This window comes from Poromitra crassiceps (assembly GCF_964638095.1).
Source record: "Poromitra crassiceps genome assembly, chromosome: 4".
Classification (NCBI taxonomy): Eukaryota; Metazoa; Chordata; class Actinopteri; order Beryciformes; family Melamphaidae; genus Poromitra; species Poromitra crassiceps.
Window position 1 is genome coordinate 11,227,758 of NC_139626.1, and position 17,547 is coordinate 11,245,304.

General features: G+C 48.8%; 2 protein-coding genes across 3 annotated transcripts in view; one reads left to right on the forward strand and one right to left on the reverse strand.

The window, feature by feature from the left end:
* Positions 1 to 966: 966 nt before the first annotated feature.
* On the forward strand, positions 967 to 2,914 carry LOC310775595 (dual specificity phosphatase 29-like; the record flags this gene model as incomplete). Its single annotated transcript, XM_083635760.1, has 3 exons — positions 967 to 1,142; positions 1,233 to 1,456; positions 2,685 to 2,914. 3 exons carry the CDS (start codon positions 967 to 969, stop codon positions 2,912 to 2,914), a joined length of 630 nt encoding a protein of 209 aa, XP_083491886.1.
* A 286-nt stretch (positions 2,915 to 3,200) lies between these two features.
* Positions 3,201 to 17,547, reverse strand: part of kat6b (K(lysine) acetyltransferase 6B) — a 32,104-nt gene continuing 17,757 nt past the window's right edge. For both annotated transcript variants that reach the window (XM_083635410.1, XM_083635411.1), the window contains exons 8-17: positions 16,220 to 16,341; positions 15,960 to 16,072; positions 15,694 to 15,835; positions 15,400 to 15,561; positions 14,723 to 14,816; positions 10,037 to 10,268; positions 9,595 to 9,754; positions 8,829 to 9,119; positions 7,594 to 7,894; positions 3,201 to 7,437 (exon numbers count right to left, since the gene is read on the reverse strand). In XM_083635410.1, the coding sequence (XP_083491536.1) occupies positions 4,523 to 7,437; positions 7,594 to 7,894; positions 8,829 to 9,119; positions 9,595 to 9,754; positions 10,037 to 10,268; positions 14,723 to 14,816; positions 15,400 to 15,561; positions 15,694 to 15,835; positions 15,960 to 16,072; positions 16,220 to 16,341 (4,532 nt within the window). In that variant the 3' untranslated portion in view covers positions 3,201 to 4,522. The remainder of the gene's footprint in view (positions 7,438 to 7,593; positions 7,895 to 8,828; positions 9,120 to 9,594; positions 9,755 to 10,036; positions 10,269 to 14,722; positions 14,817 to 15,399; positions 15,562 to 15,693; positions 15,836 to 15,959; positions 16,073 to 16,219; positions 16,342 to 17,547) is intronic.

Consider the following 17,547-nt stretch of genomic DNA (forward strand, 5'->3'; position numbering starts at 1 on the left):
GTCCAGACACAATGAGCCTATTATTATAGAAGTAGCTCCATTATGAGTGAAGTTTGCTAGGTGCACTGTGTTTCTGGCAGTGTTTGCATGTCTGCTCTCTGCTCTTCAAGTCCCCGCCCCCTGCAAAAGACACTCTCAAATCTGATTTGGGTGATCAGCGCGTCCACACTGAAGACGCATCAGTCGAAAAGCAGATTGGAAACTACCTCCATTATGTGGTTTGGGACAAGTGACACAAATCAGATTTGGAGCGTCCAGACTCATAAAACCAATCTGGATATAGAATCACGAATAGGTCATTAAAGTTCACACATCGGATTTGGCCTCCTAGTGTGAACATGGCCTAAAAAGATATGCAGGAAGGGATGAGAGAGACTGACCCAATATGAAGGAGTCTCTCATATGGCTGAGCAGAAGCTCAGAACGCCCTGTTTACTCCAGTGAATCCTAGTGCAAAGTTTGGATAAGCACGACTTCCTGCCAGCAGCGGAGATTAAAGCTACGTGTTTAGAAGTGGATGGCAGGTGACTGGGTGGAAGTTTTCCCCACAGGCAGGGAGCGAGGCAGCTAAGGTCAGAGGGGCGGGGGTTCGGGGGGGTGGGGGTTCGGGGGCCTAAAAATATCCCCTGCATTTGATGCCGGTCACAGACCACTTACACAATCTCTGCCCCCGACTCAAGCCGGCCAGAATTAAACCTCGACTGTTTTTAAGAACGGCTTGACAGCAAAATGAATAAACCAAATTCTCCCGTAGGAAAATCGAGGATTTCAATTTCCCGGTGAGTCGTGCCGTGCCTTTGCTTTGCCGGAGGTGTGAAGGTGATGCATGTGAAAATAATAATATGAGAGTATATCATTTTTGTGTATGGGAAAAAATGGAGGAGGAAAGGGAGCTGTGGCAAACCCAATTGTGATATCCTCCCCAAAGGTAATGCATCATGTGTGAATGGAAGCTACAGTGAGAAAATGGCTTCTCACCAGTCAAAGGCTGGCATGAAGATAAATGTTGCCAAGGCAGCGGAGGCATCTATGGATGAATATGTCACACCTGGGGGCTATGAGCTGGAGAAGATCCTTCACCGCGGGAGTGTGGCGTACACTCACGTCAACGACGTCTGGCCTAATGTCTACATCGGGGATGAGTGAGTGAGACAAGTTAGAAAGCCTGAATATAAAACACAAGATAACCGCTGATGCGAATTAGAATATTCACACACACTGGCTTCTTACAGGGAGACAGCGAAAGACAAGCACCACCTGAGGAAGTTGGGCGTGACACACATCTTGAACGCAGCAGAGGGGACGTGGAACAACGTGGACACAGGGGCCGGTTACTACAGCGACATGGACATCGTCTACTATGGCGTGGTGGCGGAGGATGTCCCCACCTTTGACCTCAGCCAGTGCTTCTTCTCTGCTGCCCAATTCATTGATGAAACCCTAAGCAATCCTCAGAGTAAGACAATAGACTTGCAGGGACAAACACACAAAAACAACAAGATCATTCATGTGTAATATTAGAACAATTCCCTGATTTTAACTACTATCATTTAGATCTAGGCTATGTCATGGGGCCATTCATGAATTTAATTGAGAATGCAATTAAATTCCTGGAGTTGGAATTGTACCAATCTCTAAGGAGACAGAATTGGAATTGAATTGGAATGACTGCAAAAAATAACTGAATTATATACCATTAAATTGTAGAGAAGTTGTCTTGACTTGCTAATCATTATAAATCAAACACTATGAATCAAAGACAAATATACAGAACAAAAATATAAACACAGCACTTTATTTTTCTTGAGTTGAAATAAAAGATCTAAGACCTTTTCTATGCACACAAAAGGCTTCTCTCAAATTGTATTCTCCTTTGCCAAGATAATCCATCCACCTGTTGAATAAACAGCAGGATTATTGCACAGGTGTGCCTTGGGCTGGTCACAATAAAAGGACAATCTAAAATGTGCAGTTTTATCTTAAAAATAGACGTTTATTGGCCACTGAACTATGAATCTTACATGAGCAGGTCTACAGATATGCAACTTTTTGAAAACCAGTCACATCTGTGGCCTTGTGTTGTGACCAGCCCACGGCAGAAGGCACACGTGTGCAATAATCATGCTGTTTAACCAGCATCGATATGCCACACCTGTCAGGTGGTGAAGTGCTCACTAACACGGATTTAAACACATTTTGTGAACACAATTTGAGAGAAATAAGCCTTTTGTGTGCATAAAAACTCATGAAAAATGGGAGCAAAAACAAGTGTTGCATTTATATTTTTGTTCAGTATATTCAATCATAATGTATGTATTATGATCATGTTATGCATCAAATGCCACTTGAAAGGTACTTTTAACATGTTGTACATTCAGTATTGATAATAGTTTACTTGCGTAAACTTACCCTCCACTATGCCCCTGGTATTGATAACACATAACACTACTTACTGTACATGTATAAAATGATATGAAAACATTAAGAAAAAACCCTCATAAAATTTCACACAACTTCATTGAATTAAACTTCCCCAATTTCCAATTCAATAGTCTCCTGTAGCTATTCCTACCCCCAGACCCCCCCACCCCCCACCGCCCTCAGATTCTGATTCCAATTCCACAGTTAAATTGGAATTGATTCATTCATGAAACTGACCCCAGCCCTGACTGATGTCTCTGCAGATAAACTCTTGGTGCACTGCGTGATGGGAAGGAGTCGGTCCGCCACGCTCTTCCTGGCCTACCTAATGATCTGCAAGGACATGACAGTGGTGGACGCCATCGATCACGTGAAGAAACGCAGGCGCATCATACCCAACTGGGGCTTCCTGAAACAGCTGAGACAGCTGGACACGCGTCTCCTGGGAGAAAGGACACGCTCTGTGGACGGACATGACGAGAGGAAAGAATGACCATGACAAGAGCGAAACATGACGCAGCCCAAAGGAAGCATTTCATTTGGATCGATGACACAAATACTGCATGTGCTGCACAGAGATGATAGGCTAACAAGTAGAGACTAAGAAGTGTCCTGTATCACTTCAAAATACTTGTCTGTACTGAGACCTGACCTGCTTGAATTATTATTATAGATTCAAAATCTATCTTGTCAACAAACTTTCAAGAGGCATAAAGGCTTCGAACGTTTGCCCCCTCCCCCTCAGTAAACGTATTAAATCAACAGAGCAGAATCATGTACATGGTCAATCATAATTTATTCTTATGCTAAAATGTACAGCATTTTAAGTGACTGACAAAAGGAGAAAAGTCATAAATACAAGAATGTCATTCTGTCCAATTTTTGTGCACATAGCCAGGTATTTCCCCCTTGTTCTTTACCAGCAACTCTGTACAGGTACAAAGGCTACAAAAGAGCAATATAAACAAAAACACAAGTACAAGTTGCGTTTTACATGCAAATCCATTAGCTTAGTTTGGTCTATTCACAGGCTCTACTCTTCTACACTTCGGTAAAATATAAATCCAACATTTTATAAAGATAGAAAACAAATCTACAGATGGAATGAAAATGTAACTTTAAAGGCATTATGTAAAATATCAACTTTGGACTAAATTTATAGTTTTCTTTATTGTTATTCATCATTATAATCATTTAGTTCTTTTTAAATTCTGCCACACTTCCGGACACTTTGAAATGTTTTAGAATTGTCAGGGTACAAACACTGAGATATGCTTTGTTATTTTGGACAGAAATCAGTCTGCTTCATAAAACAGAAAGCTGCCTCAAGGAGATCCGTTACAAAAGACTTCAGAATTATACATACATAGCAATAAAACCTCTCAAACGGAACAGAAAACAGGACTAAGTTTACATTTTTTATACATTATTAGAATTAACAAAATATAGTTTCATCTTTCTACCTGTGGAGGGAAACCTAATAAAGGCCAGATATCTTTAAAATGGCTTGCTATTAAGCACAACACTTGTTACAGTACTACTCAATGCACTGTCACTAACAGAGACTGAAGCATGCTAGTTGTCACTTTACAAAATAAGTACAATAATTTAAATATACAAAGGCATGAGTATAGTACAAACTAATTGTCAGCACTGTTAGACAGGTACACTGAACAGGTTCATTTAGCCACGGACTCCTCTTGTAGCAGGCACATTGAATGGCTTCATTTGAGGCTGCTACACAACTGCAATACCACTGATGAAATCTCTCCCCCCCCCGAGCTCTGAACCCACCTGCTCTAAAGACACATCAGAGACACTAACACTAATTAAATAGATTTTCATCATAATGATGTAAGGCTTCCCATCTGGAGGAACAAAAATACTTATACATAGCTTTAAAGTTTACTCATTGACGACAATTTTTGCATTCTTTCCAAGTGCTGCTGGTTTTTAAGTAATAACAAACGATAACAAAAAGACACCAAAAGAAAAAAAGAACATAAAGGCCAGATCTGTGCATCTTGAAAGAGTAAAAAATGCACAGGAGAAGAACCAGCCCGGTCCGACAGGAGAAGAACCAGCCCGGTTCCCGACAGAGTTACCGCCTGATGAAAGGCCCTTTGAGGGACTGCTTGGACATGCCTGTGTTCATGTAGCCATGGTGACCAGCTGGAGTGTACACCATGTTGCCATGTGGTGGAGCCTGCATGGGCTGCTGGGGGTATGGCTGTGTTCCCATCATGCCCATCTGCATAGAGTACTGGGGCGACTGGTTCATATAGGCATGGTTGCCATGGTAGCCACTGTTCATCATGGGCTGGCTCATGCTGTAGCCGTTCATGGCGTTGAGGGAGGGCATGTTCATGGAGTTGACGTTGTAGGCCGGCGCCGGCATGATGTTCACGCTCATGTTGACGCGCGGCATGGCTGCCAGCGTCCTGGGGGGCGCCTGCATGGCCACGGCCTGGGGCGGCCGGGCGTACATCTGTGGCTGGTGGTGGGACAGCGGGGCCGACTTGGAGCGCATGGAGATGTGGCCCTTGGACGCCATCTGAGTCTGGAGCCGCTGCGACGGGGGGAGGCCCATGTTGCGCTGCAGCACCATGGGGGGCGGGGAGCCGAGGCTGGGCGGCGGGGTCATGGTGGCCTGCACCTGGGGGCTGGGCAGCCTGTGCGGGGACTGCGACAGGGACACCAGGCCGGAGTGCTGCGACGACAGGGAGGGGCTGTTTGCATAAGATGTGATGGGGTGCGAGGCCGAGTGGTTGAAAGGCAGCGAGTGCGGGTGGTCCATCAGTGTGTTGGTGAGCTGCTGCAGCTTGGCCAGACTGAAGGTGGCGGAGGGCTGCGAGTAGTGCCCGCCGCCATACTCCCCCTGGTGGTTCATCCTCTCGTAAATGGCAAGGTTTGGGTTGCCAGATTCGGGTATGTCGGCCAGCTGCATAGGCGTGGCAAAGTTGGTGGGCATGGCACACTGTGCCATAGGCTGCTGCTGGCTGTGTTGACTGTGTTGATTGTGAAGGCTATGCTGAGCGTGCTGAAGGCTATGCTGAGCGTGCTGATTGTGCTGGCTGAGCTGATTGTGCTGGAGGTGATGATTGTGGTGGTGACTGTGCTGGCTGTGGGGGTTGTGTTGACTGTGCTGGCTGTGGGGGTTGTGTTGACTGTGCTGGCTAAGCTGATTGTGTTGGCTGTGTTGATTGTGTGGGCCGTGCCTGCTGTGGGGGTTGTGTTGACTGTGTTGACTGTGTTGGCTGCGCTGGGTGTGTTGACTGTGTTGTATGTGCTGGCTGTTGCTAGGCGGCCTCTCCACCACCACGCAGCCCTGCGGCGACTTGACGTTGCAGTGCTGCGGCGAGCTCAGGCTGTTCTGCTGAATCATGCCACAGCTGCCCGGGTTGACAGCAGCCATTTGCTGGCTCACGGCGCAGCTGCTCTGGGCCAGGCCACTGGGGGGGATGCTGCCATAGGAGCAGCTGTTCTGGGAGGGGCCCGCCCCGCAGATGCTGCCCCCCATGGTGGAGTCGTAACTGCTGGGGTTCTCGTAGTTCTCCGTGGTGCTCTCGATGCTGCCCAGGTCACTGAAGCCACTGTCCACCACCTGCTGCGAGTGGTCCGACACCGACGGCACGTCCATCATGGGACTCGTCTCCATATTGTGGAGCGAGGGGACCGAGATGGCGCTGTGGTCCGGGCTGATCTGCGTGTAGCCACTCTCCAGGATGGAGACGGCCGGGCTGTTGACGGAGCGGACCGACTGGCTGGGGTGGGAGTGCGCTGAGGAGAGGGGACTGCTGTGGTCTGACTGGGGGCAATCGTCCAAGGAGGTGAGCTGGGGGCTCTGGGCCACGTGGGCGTAAGTCTGGAGGCTCCTGCAGGCCTCCTGGCTCTCCACACAATCCTGGAACACGCTCTCCTGCTCAGCCTCCTGGGTTAGGGACTGAACGGCCTGGGCCGTCTCGGAGTCGATCTCTGGGCAAACCTCTGGGGGATCCTCCCTCGGCGCGGGGCTAGGTGCTGGCCTCTCTAGTGGCTGAGGAGGTGGATGATGGGGACGAGGACTGGGAGCGCTCTCCTCCTCTGACTCAGAATCCACAGGGTTGTCAGAGTCTACGGCTGCTACTGAAGCGACTGCTACGGCTGCTGCTACGGCTGCTGCTGTTGTTGTTGTTGTTGTTGTTGCTACTGTCGTTTGTGTCACAGCATCCTGGATGCTTTCTGCAGTGCTCGCTGGCAGCTCTTCACTACACGCTACTGTGGAAACCTGCTGACTCGACTCAGAGTCATTGTCTTCTTTTGGATCTAAAAAAGGAGGGCTGCACTCAGGCATTTCTTTCAAACTTGGCTCCAGCTCTGCCTTGCTGCTCTCGGGCTCCGGCGCCGCGATGTGACTTTCGTCCTCGTCGTCCGCATCTTGATCCTCGACGCGAGTCCGATCCTCTTCCTCCTCCTCCTCCTCCTCCTCCTCGTTGTCATTCTCCAGTGATACGGCGGCGCCCTCGGTGCTGTCGTCCAGATCTTTGGCCGGGGAGTCTTGCCCGTGCTCGCTCGTCTCCTGCGCTTCGTCCTCGGGCGGCTCCGGGGACGCACTTGTGTCCTCTTGCCTGGGGGACATGGCGGCAGGAGAGCCGACAGGGGAGCACAGTGGCGAGGCCGCGGGCGAGCCCTCCGGGGAGCTCGTCTTGTGTGAACCGTGCTCGACGGGACTCTGGGGCTCAGAGGGGAGCCTCTCTAGCGTCGTGTCCACACTCGCCAGCTCTCTGCCGGCTTTGCCGCCCTCCTCTGCGCAGACGGGCTCCTGGTCCGGTTCCCCCTTGGGTTCCTCGGTGTGGATGTGGTGCTGCTCCGCCTCCATGGGGGTTTCAGGGGGCGTGTAGAGGTTGAGCTTGAAGCCCAGCTTGCGCTCGTTCTTTAGCCTCCATTTGGGAGGGCCCCGCTTCACTCCTTTGGGCCAGCCTTTCTTCCGCTTCACTGGACGCACTCTGCTGGGTCTCATGGAGAGCCGGTCAGCTCCTACAGAGGAGAGTGTGGAGGGGAAACACATCATGTAGTACTTCTATATCACCACAGAGATTCAACACACTTATAGCACAATTTGTTAATAACACAGAATGTGCTCTGCAGAAAAGAACAAAAAACAAAAACAAATATCAGTCAAGATGCAAATACCGTCTTTCCAGTGTTCCAGATTGTCTTTCTGCACATTTTTCTCCAGCCTCGGGCGACCTCTCCGGCGTTTCACCGGGATGATCGGTGTCTTGACATCCTCTTCCTCCTCCTCCTCCTCCTCCTCCTCGTCCTCCTCCTCGCCCGCTCTGCAGGTGCGCTCCAGCAGGGGCATGGGCCGCTCGTCCTCGGAGTTATCGAAAGGCTCGTTCAGCACCTCCGTGGTCTCCGAGATGGTTTCCGTCGTCACGCTGCTGTTGACTTGTTTTCTCTTGCGCCCTCTCTTCTTCAGCACAATGGCTCTCTGAAGCACACCAGACACAAACAAAGGAACAATCAACCATCGGACGTGGAGCAAAACCCCCTGTCAAACTCCATTTTCCTTTTGTAGAAATGAAGAATGCAGAGCAGGGCACTAAGTTGGGAGAACCTCTGTGAGGATGAGAGGAAATCCATTCAGGGTTTTTGTGCTCCATGTAGAACGGTCAAACCGCACTGTGAGCCTAAATGTTTGAGCCATGCATTCCCACGGAGGAGGACGGCCTGGTGTGGAAAACCACAAATGAGACAGACAAGAGTCAACTCAAACCACAGTCCATATTCTACATTCTCCAGTGTTCCCCAGTGGGCTGCCTACTACACAGCATCAACGGCTCTCCTCTCTGAATCCTTTACAGGAAGAATGTGAAATCAATACTGTAACTAAACTGTAACTGTAACTAATGCGCTAAATAAACTCCCCCACAGCCGCCGCCATTCTCTCCCTGGATTCCACACTGTTATTGCTGAACAGTTCTGCCTGACATCAGGCTGTAATATTATCTCCAGCACAAGGGGGCAGTGCCATCTAGACAGAACAGATGTTGAGCAGGCACAGAGGAGGGCCCGTAAATTAACCATGACCATTGACAATGGTACAAGGTTTAGCCTGCATAGTCTCGACACCAGCAGTGAAAACACAATCTATTATCTACAGCTGCAGGGCTGGCTCAGGGGAGGCTCCAGATGAAGCCTCCGCTGAATTCATGAATAATTATCAGACCCTTCAATCTCACCCGAGCACACAACATGCTCCCTAATGACGGAAAATATCTGATGATATAAATTCAATTCAACTTGGTGCTGGAACAACACTACAGACAATCCACCAGATAATCCCACTGGGGAAATGGCCGACTTGTGTTGTGGTCGATGCAGAAGGGGAGTAGATTCACACAAGACAAAACACAAACAGCCACCTTTCTCTTCGCCGCGAGCATGGCGTGGGCTTTCGTCAGGATGGGCGGCGAGACGTCAGAGTCTTCGTCGTCGTCGTCGTCGTTGTCAGCTTCGTCATCCTCGCTGGCGTCCTCCAGTTTCTGAAGGCCCCGCTGAAGGTCCCAGGGGGGCGCTTGGCGCCGCTCGTAGGTCCTGTAGGGAACCTTGCAGTGGACCTTGGTGGGGTGATGCCGGCTGCCGTGACTCATCGTGTAGCAGCCCTCTCGCTCCTCCTTCTCCCAGCAACTGGCCTGCTCCTTCAGCCGCTCAGCCTGGTAATTAAACAGACAGCAGACATTATCATCTCAGGGGGGGGAAAGAGACGCACGCGCCGCTCCAACATCTGAGCAACCAGGCTAATGGGAAAACAAGAGATTGGAATTAACGTCATGACAAATGGATCAGCGCAGGTTCCTCCTGATAATAAGGACGGCCCCTTGATTGGATGTTTGCCGATCGCGGAGGGAAACATCTCCGTGAAGCGACCACGGAGAGATTGCATTTCATGGAATATTTAGTGCGATCAATTATGTAGTGAACTGATTTAGGGCAATTTTGCACAACATTAAATGCCTGCTGACAGTGAGCATGCATTACCCCGTTAATGGCCTGTAGTTGAACTCCCCGGCTAATCAAACAAGACAACTGACATAAAGCATGGCAGGCGTTTTGTACACAAACAACCTGCTCCCTAGTCTCTGACGGGGCAGCGGGCGCCGGTGCCCGCTGCTTAACGAGGGAACGTACATCCATCTCTGCCTCCCTCTCCTCCTCGGACAGGGCGGCGTTGAGGCTGGTGGCGGGCGTCCAGCGCAGGGTGTCGGGGTCCACTTGGTTCAGACGCGGGCTGGCCCTCATCCTCTCCATGTGCCCCTGGATCGATCGCTCCCTTCTGATCACCACGATCCTATAGGTGATGGGAAGAAAACCGACATGAGCAGGGAGGCGGTAAAGAGAGAAGTAGCGGGTGACGAGCGGTTAAATACAAGCATAAAGACGAGCTCTTTGGGAGAGCAGGTGCTCCGTGTCCTTGGGGGTGCTTAACCTGACTTACTTCTGTCAATATTCAGCGGCATTAATGGATACGCTGTTAAAAATACCCGCTGGCCTGGATAAGTCAGAGCGCACACTGCAGGAGCGGGAGGCGGCGCCGGCTGGAGAGGAGGCTGCGCGGAGCGTGGAAACTGACCTGCCATCCTGTCTGTCAATCATGCCGAGCTGCTGGAGAGTAGCGGCGATGTCGTGCGGACACATCCCAGTGGCCCTGCTGATTCCTTTAACGCTGATGTGTTTATCTGGGTGCTTATAAAGGTACTCCAGTATGACACTTTTCCAATATGCCAGGTAGGATAAGCGACCCAGATCTGACAGAGGCTTCTCCGGGGAGCCGGCTTGTCCTTCTTGCCTGGTGAGAAGGTAACCTAAAAAGACACAATTCAAACAAAAACACAATGCTTCAGTCAAGGCAAGCCAGAGGCTGCTGAGTTATTTCAGATTGCAATTCAATTTCCACCCTCCCTTGGGAATGACATATTCATGTTAAGGATGTGACATGAAACGCTGGCTGGGATTTCACCTTCAAATAGTATAGAGGGAGACGCTATGATACATGCTGGCAAGGGCGACAAAGCAGGTTGAGAGAGAGGAGGCAGATCTACAGACAAAGCAGGTTGAGAGAGAGGAGGCAGATCTACAGACAAAGCAGGTTGAGAGAGAGGAGGCAGATCTACAGACAAAGCAGGTTGAGAGAGAGGAGGCAAATCTACAGACAAAGCAGGTTGAGAGAGAGGAGGCAGATCTACAGACAAAGCAGGTTGAGAGAGAGGAGGCAGATCTACAGAGCAAAGCAGGTTGAGAGAGAGAAGGCAGATCTACAGACAAAGCAGGTTGAGAGAGAGGAGGCAGATCTACAGACAAAGCAGGTTGAGAGAGAGGAGGCAGATCTACAGACAAAGCAGGTTGAGAGAGAGGAGGCAGATCTACAGACAAAGCAGGTTGAGAGAGAGGAGGCAGATCTACAGACAAAGCAGGTTGAGAGAGAGGAGGCAAATCTACAGACAAAGCAGGTTGAGAGAGAGGAGGCAGATCTACAGACAAAGCAGGTTGAGAGAGAGGAGGCAGATCTACAGACAAAGCAGGTTGAGAGAGAGGAGGCAAATCTACAGACAAAGCAGGTTGAGAGAGAGGAGGCAGATCTACAGACAAAGCAGGTTGAGAGAGAGGAGGCAGATCTACAGAGCAAAGCAGGTTGAGAGAGAGGAGGCAGATCTACAGACAAAGCAGGTTGAGAGAGAGGAGGCAGATCTACAGACAAAGCAGGTTGAGAGAGAGGAGGCAGATCTACAGACAAAGCAGGTTGAGAGAGAGGAGGCAGATCTACAGACAAAGCAGGTTGAGAGAGAGGAGGCAGATCTACAGACAAAGCAGGTTGAGAGAGAGGAGGCAAATCTACAGACAAAGCAGGTTGAGAGAGAGGAGGCAGATCTACAGACAAAGCAGGTTGAGAGAGAGGAGGCAGATCTACAGAGCAAAGCAGGTTGAGAGAGAGGAGGCAGATCTACAGACAAAGCAGGTTGAGAGAGAGGAGGCAGATCTACAGACAAAGCAGGTTGAGAGAGAGAGAGGAGGCAGATCTACAGACAAAGCAGGTTGAGAGAGAGGAGGCAGATCTACAGACACAGCAGGTTGAGAGAGAGAGAGGAGGCAGATCTACAGACAAAGCAGCTTGAGAGAGAGGAGGCAGATCTACAGACAAAGCAGGTTGAGAGAGAGAGAGGAAGCAGATCTACAGACAAAGCAGGTTGAGAGAGAGGAGGCAGATCTACAGACAAAGCAGGTTGAGAGAGAGGAGGCAGATCTACAGACAAAGCAGGTTGAGAGAGAGGAGGCAGATCTACAGACAAAGCAGGTTGAGAGAGATGAGGCAGATCTACAGAGCAAAGCAGGTTGAGAGAGAGAGAGAGGAGGCAGATCTACAGACAAAGCAGGTTGAGAGAGAGGCAGATCTACAGAGCAAAGCAGGTTGAGAGAGAGAGAGAGAGGAGGCAGATCTACAGAGCAAAGCAGGTTGAGAGAGAGAGAGAGAGGAGGCAGATCTACAGAGCAAAGCAGGTTGAGAGAGAGAGAGAGGAGGCAGATCTACAGACAAAGCAGGTTGAGAGAGAGGAGGCAGATCTACAGAGCAAAGCAGGTTGAGAGAGAGAGAGAGAGGAGGCAGATCTACAGAGCAAAGCAGGTTGAGAGAGAGAGAGAGGAGGCAGATCTACAGACAAAGCAGGTTGAGAGAGAGGAGGCAGATCTACAGAGCAAAGCAGGTTGAGAGAGAGAGAGAGAGAGAGAGAGAGGAGGCAGATCTACAGAGCAAAGCAGGTTGAGAGAGAGGGAGAGGAGGCAGATCTACAGACAAAGCAGGTTGAGAGAGAGGAGGCAGATCTACAGAGCAAAGCAGGTTGAGAGAGAGAGAGAGAGAAGGCAGATCTACAGAGCAAAGCAGGTTGAGAGAGAGAGAGAGGAGGCAGATCTACAGAGCAAAGCAGGTTGAGAGAGAGGAGGCAGATCTACAGAGCAAAGCAGGTTGAGAGAGAGGAGGCAGATCTACAGACAAAGCAGGTTGAGAGAGAGGAGGCAGATCTACAGAGCAAAGCAGGTTGAGAGAGAGGAGGCAGATCTACAGAGCAAAGCAGGTTGAGAGAGAGAGAGAGAGAGAGGAGGCAGATCTACAGAGCAAAGCAGGTTGAGAGAGAGAGAGAGAGAGAGAGGAGGCAGATCTACAGAGCAAAGCAGGTTGAGAGAGAGAGAGAGGGGGCAGATCTACAGAGCAAAGCAGGTTGAGAGAGAGGAGGCAGATCCACAGAGCAAAGCAGGTTGAGAGAGAGAGAGAGGGGGCAGATCTACAGAGCAAAGCAGGTTGAGAGAGAGAGGAGGCAGATCCACAGAGCAAAGCAGGTTGAGAGAGAGAGGAGGCAGATCTACAGAGCAAAGCAGGTTGAGAGAGAGGAGGCAGATCTACAGAGCAAAGCAGGTTGAGAGAGAGAGGAGGCAGATCTACAGAGCAAAGCAGGTTGAGAGAGAGGAGGCAGATCTACAGACAAGGCAGGTTGAGACAGAGAGAGAGGAGGCAGATCTACAGACAAAGCAGGTTGAGAGAGAGGAGGCAGATCTACAGAGCAAAGCAGGTTGAGAGAGAGGAGGCAGATCTACAGACAAAACAGGTTGAGAGAGAGAGGAGGCAGATCTACAGAGCAAAGCAGGTTGAGAGAGAGGAGGCAGATCTACAGACAAAGCAGGTTGAGAGAGAGGAGGCAGATCTACAGACAAAGCAGGTTGAGAGAGAGAGGAGGCAGATCTACAGAGCAAAGCAGGTTGAGAGAGAGGAGGCAGATCTACAGACAAAACAGGTTGAGAGAGAGGAGGCAGATCTACAGACAAAGCAGGTTGAGAGAGAGGAGGCAGATCTACAGACAAAACAGGTTGAGAGAGAGGAGGCAGATATACAGACAAAGCAGGTTGAGAGAGAGAGAGAGAGAGAGGAGGCAGATCTACAGACAAAGCAGGTTGAGAGAGAGGAGGCAGATCTACAGACAAAGCAGGTTGAGAGAGAGAGAGGAGGCAGATCTACAGAGCAAAACAGAGAAGCAGCTGGATGTCATTTCTCACAAGAGGCTGTACTTAAGAGAGATAATGAACAAGCAAAAAAAAGGAATAGTAAAAAGGTATGGGTGTGTAATTAGTTTTATAGCGGCCCTGTCAAGGGTCATCCATTATGAGCAGCATGAAATTAATTAATGCCTTTTAATGGCCACCCACTACTGAGAAGCAAACAAGCAAACCTAATCACCAAACTGAGCACATCATATTCCAGCAATCATGACAATATTCATTACCAAAGCTGAGAAGAGGAGCCAATGATAACAAACACAGAGCAATGAATATTCAAATAAAGCCATTACTAAAAGTCATATTTCATTCCATGTCATTTTACAAGTCTATTACCATTAATACACCAAAGCAAAAGAGCTGCTCAGAATCCTTTGAATTATGATTTGAAAAGGGAGCGTTTTTCACGCCGGCTGGCGAACCGCTAATGCTCTGCTCTCAGAGCTACCTGAGAGCCGACGTGTTCCTCTCATGCAATCCAATAGAACAGAACATCTTCATCTAAACAACTTCCAGCTCCAAAGCTACATTTTCCAATAAAGCCTTCAAAGAGCTCAGAACTCAGCTGTGTTCAATCTCCCCCCTAATCCCCGTCTTTGTTATCAGCACACTCTCAATATCACAGATCCTCTCTGCAGCATCTCTGTGGGTCTCAATGGCTCCCAAAGTGAACAGGAAATCAAATGCTCCATTACCACTCGCCCTCCCCTCCCCTCCCCTCTCTCTCCCTCACACTCGCACCACCTCTGCAAAGAGAAAACCCTTGAACTAATAAAAGTGCTATGATGACAAAGCTGGCCGAATCCGCTGCTTAAACACAGAAACCCACTCAAGGCACCACTTGTTTTCACAAGTGGACCGCGAGGCCTTCAATATTACATGGGCTGAATTTTGCCCGACTGAAACATGAAAACCAAATCAGCCCTGATACCTCATCAGAATTCAAATGGAGCAACAAAACAGGTCTTGAGGCAACGCTTAGGCCATCAAATAATAACGTCCGCCGAGAGAATCCAATGCGTTCTCTCACTCCTAATCATATGTGACTGCTTAAGCACTGAACATGAAATGCTCTTGATTTGACCACTTCAAAGCCATAACCAAATAACAGTACCTTGCCACAAGCCACAAATTCAGCCCTTAATCTGAAAAGGTTTGTAAAAAAAAGAAAGAAAGAAGAGAGTTTGGTGGGCTAAAAAAAACGCATTAAGGAACTTACTGAAATCAATCAGGAACCTTCCAAATCCTTGCCTTTGGTACTGAGGCATGATCATTATGCAGGAGACATTGTACTTCTGCTGGCAAAGCTTTTCCTGAGGGAAGGAGAAACAGATCAAGTATGTCAGAGCTCTGCTGAAGCTGGCGATTTACTGCACCTGCCACTGTCCTTGTCTAGAGCGCGCGCGCGCACACACACACATGCACACACACACACACACACACACACACACACACACACACACACACACACACACACACACACACCCACACACACACACAGATACAGATACAGATACACAGATACACACACACACACACCTACACACACCCACACACACACACATATATATATATACACACACACACACACACACACACACACACACACCAAGTGATAAGCTTTCATTAGAAATATCAATCCATTGTGAATATAAATCCACGTTAGAAAAACTGACAAATTACAGGAAGGCCTCTCTGTATCCGTATCACCATTCAGAAATCATGTGTGGTATTTCTTCATTTCCCATATAATCCCTCTATAATTCTTATAATATATATATATATATATATATATATATATATATATATATATATATATATATATATATATATATATATATATATATATATGTATATTTATATATCATATACCGGTAATCCCTGTATAATTCTTACCTTGGAGAAATAGCCCACAAGATGACAGCCTGTCTCATCATTCCTTGTAAGTATGTAGAAGAGGAAAGGCTCCACATCATAATACAGGGTCTTGTGATCCAGGAAAAGCTTGGCTAACAGGCAGAGGTTTTGGCAGAACAGTTTGCTGACATTTCCATCAACCTAAACGCAGGAATAAAAAGAGCAAGAGGACATTGTTCAAACAGTGATATTTCCCCCCTCATCCCAGAAGCCATTCAGTGGAATCTCATGCACCATACAGTTATTGCTTTATTGCTGGAAAGGGCATCTGACCTCAAACACAGAAAGGCCGTCCTTCCTGTAGATCTCATTGGCTGGCGGGTGGAACCAGCCACACTTCTTCCTGTGTCTCTGGAGGATGTTTTTGCTTCTCATGTACTTCAGACAGAACTCGCACAGATAAAGCTTTTGCAATCTGACAAGAGACAAAAGGGAGACCTGCAGTTTGTACACAGTGTAACAGGCTGCACGACGAACAAGTACGAATCCGGCTCCGCTAACGAAGAAATGTGCGATAATAATGGGGCAATCAGCTCTACCTTGAATACTCAGGCGGGTACGGTGACGAGTACCAGGTTTGAATCTCGTACTTCCCAAACTCAATGATGGCGGGGCATCGTGTCGAGTCGGTGTTAATCAAAGATCCGGTTCTCTGAAAAGAGACCCGACCAAAGCAGACGGATCAATGCAGCGCCACACCGACACACTACAGTACATTTCCAGATGATGTTCAAAGGCGTTTCGATCACAGCGTTTAAGACCAGACGTGCAAGGAAGTAGCGGTTGCCGGTTTTCTCACCTGCGCAGAGAGTTCCTGGACGCGTGTGAACATCTCCACATCCTCCTCTGTGACGTGGTCTCTCGACATGGCCACAAAGCCAGCGTGGGCCACCTGCTTCACACGCAGCTCCCCCTTGTGGCCTGTTACCGGCACAATAACAACACAACATCAACACGACCGGATAGCGCAATCAACCACGGGGCCTTGTTTGAAGTAGCCGTGGCTGAATAATCTCATAAATGCATTCTATGCAAATGTGTTTGTGAGTATTGTTGCTGAGCCTGTGTTCGAGGCCGTGTCTCTGAGGAATTTCATAATGTATCATCTTTGCATGTTTATATGAAAATCCCCAATGTAATGAAGTGAAACTAAATCACTCTAATTGCGTAACCGCTTTCATGTGCTTAGTCATCCACCAAGACAGTTTCCCATGAATTAAGAAGCAGATGCAGTGAGGGGAGCTAGTGTCGACATGAAAAGCAACTCGATGTTGGAAAAGCAAGCAGTAATTTCATGAAATACATCAACGCCATGAGTTAACCACCAAAACAAAAAATCCATTACAATTGGAAGTGATTTGTCATTAACATATTTATGGAAATCAGCTACTTGAGTCACACTGGCAGTTGTGCTCATGCACTGTATTGGTTAGAACCCCTTGAAACATATACACATGTGACCTGTTTCCCTCTACCCTCTTGCCTCAAAAGTACTGCCGCGGTGGTTGCGGTAATGGTTGGATCCCCCCTTCCTCCCCCATTTCAATATCATCCAACTGCAGCGCTGGAGCGCCACCGTGTACGTTCTGACACTTGAAGTGTACGCGCACAGACCCCGAGGTACTTTCCTTCAAAAATAAAAGCAGTTAGTTGCGAGCGATACAGGCGAGCACTGCAGCGGCCAAACACTGATGTTAGCACGCAAGCTAACGTTTGATACCTCACGGGGGACGGCTGGCTGTCTGTACCCCAGGAGCGGTGCTTAAATGTGGGCCACTGGGTCAGCAAGGTCCGGCCAGTGCGTAACGTATTTCCCTGGAGGACAACGTCCTGGCGGGGCGGGGGTCTGTGTGTAGCCTGGGGAGGGGTGCTAATAGTGGGTATGCAGTTGGACAGATTCATGGAAGGTGGGTGGGGTGAGGGGGCTGTCCTGGGTCTCAGAGGCCGACCATGGAGCTCATACTAGCGCGGGTAGGAACAGGATGGACGAGTTGCTAGCCGATTAACTAGCCAGATCAACCCCGGGAATGTGATCAATGTTGGGAGGAATTGTCTGTCAACATCGGTCATGAATCATACAAACATTCAGTCATCCTAAAGACACTAATGCACGCAAGCATAGAATAT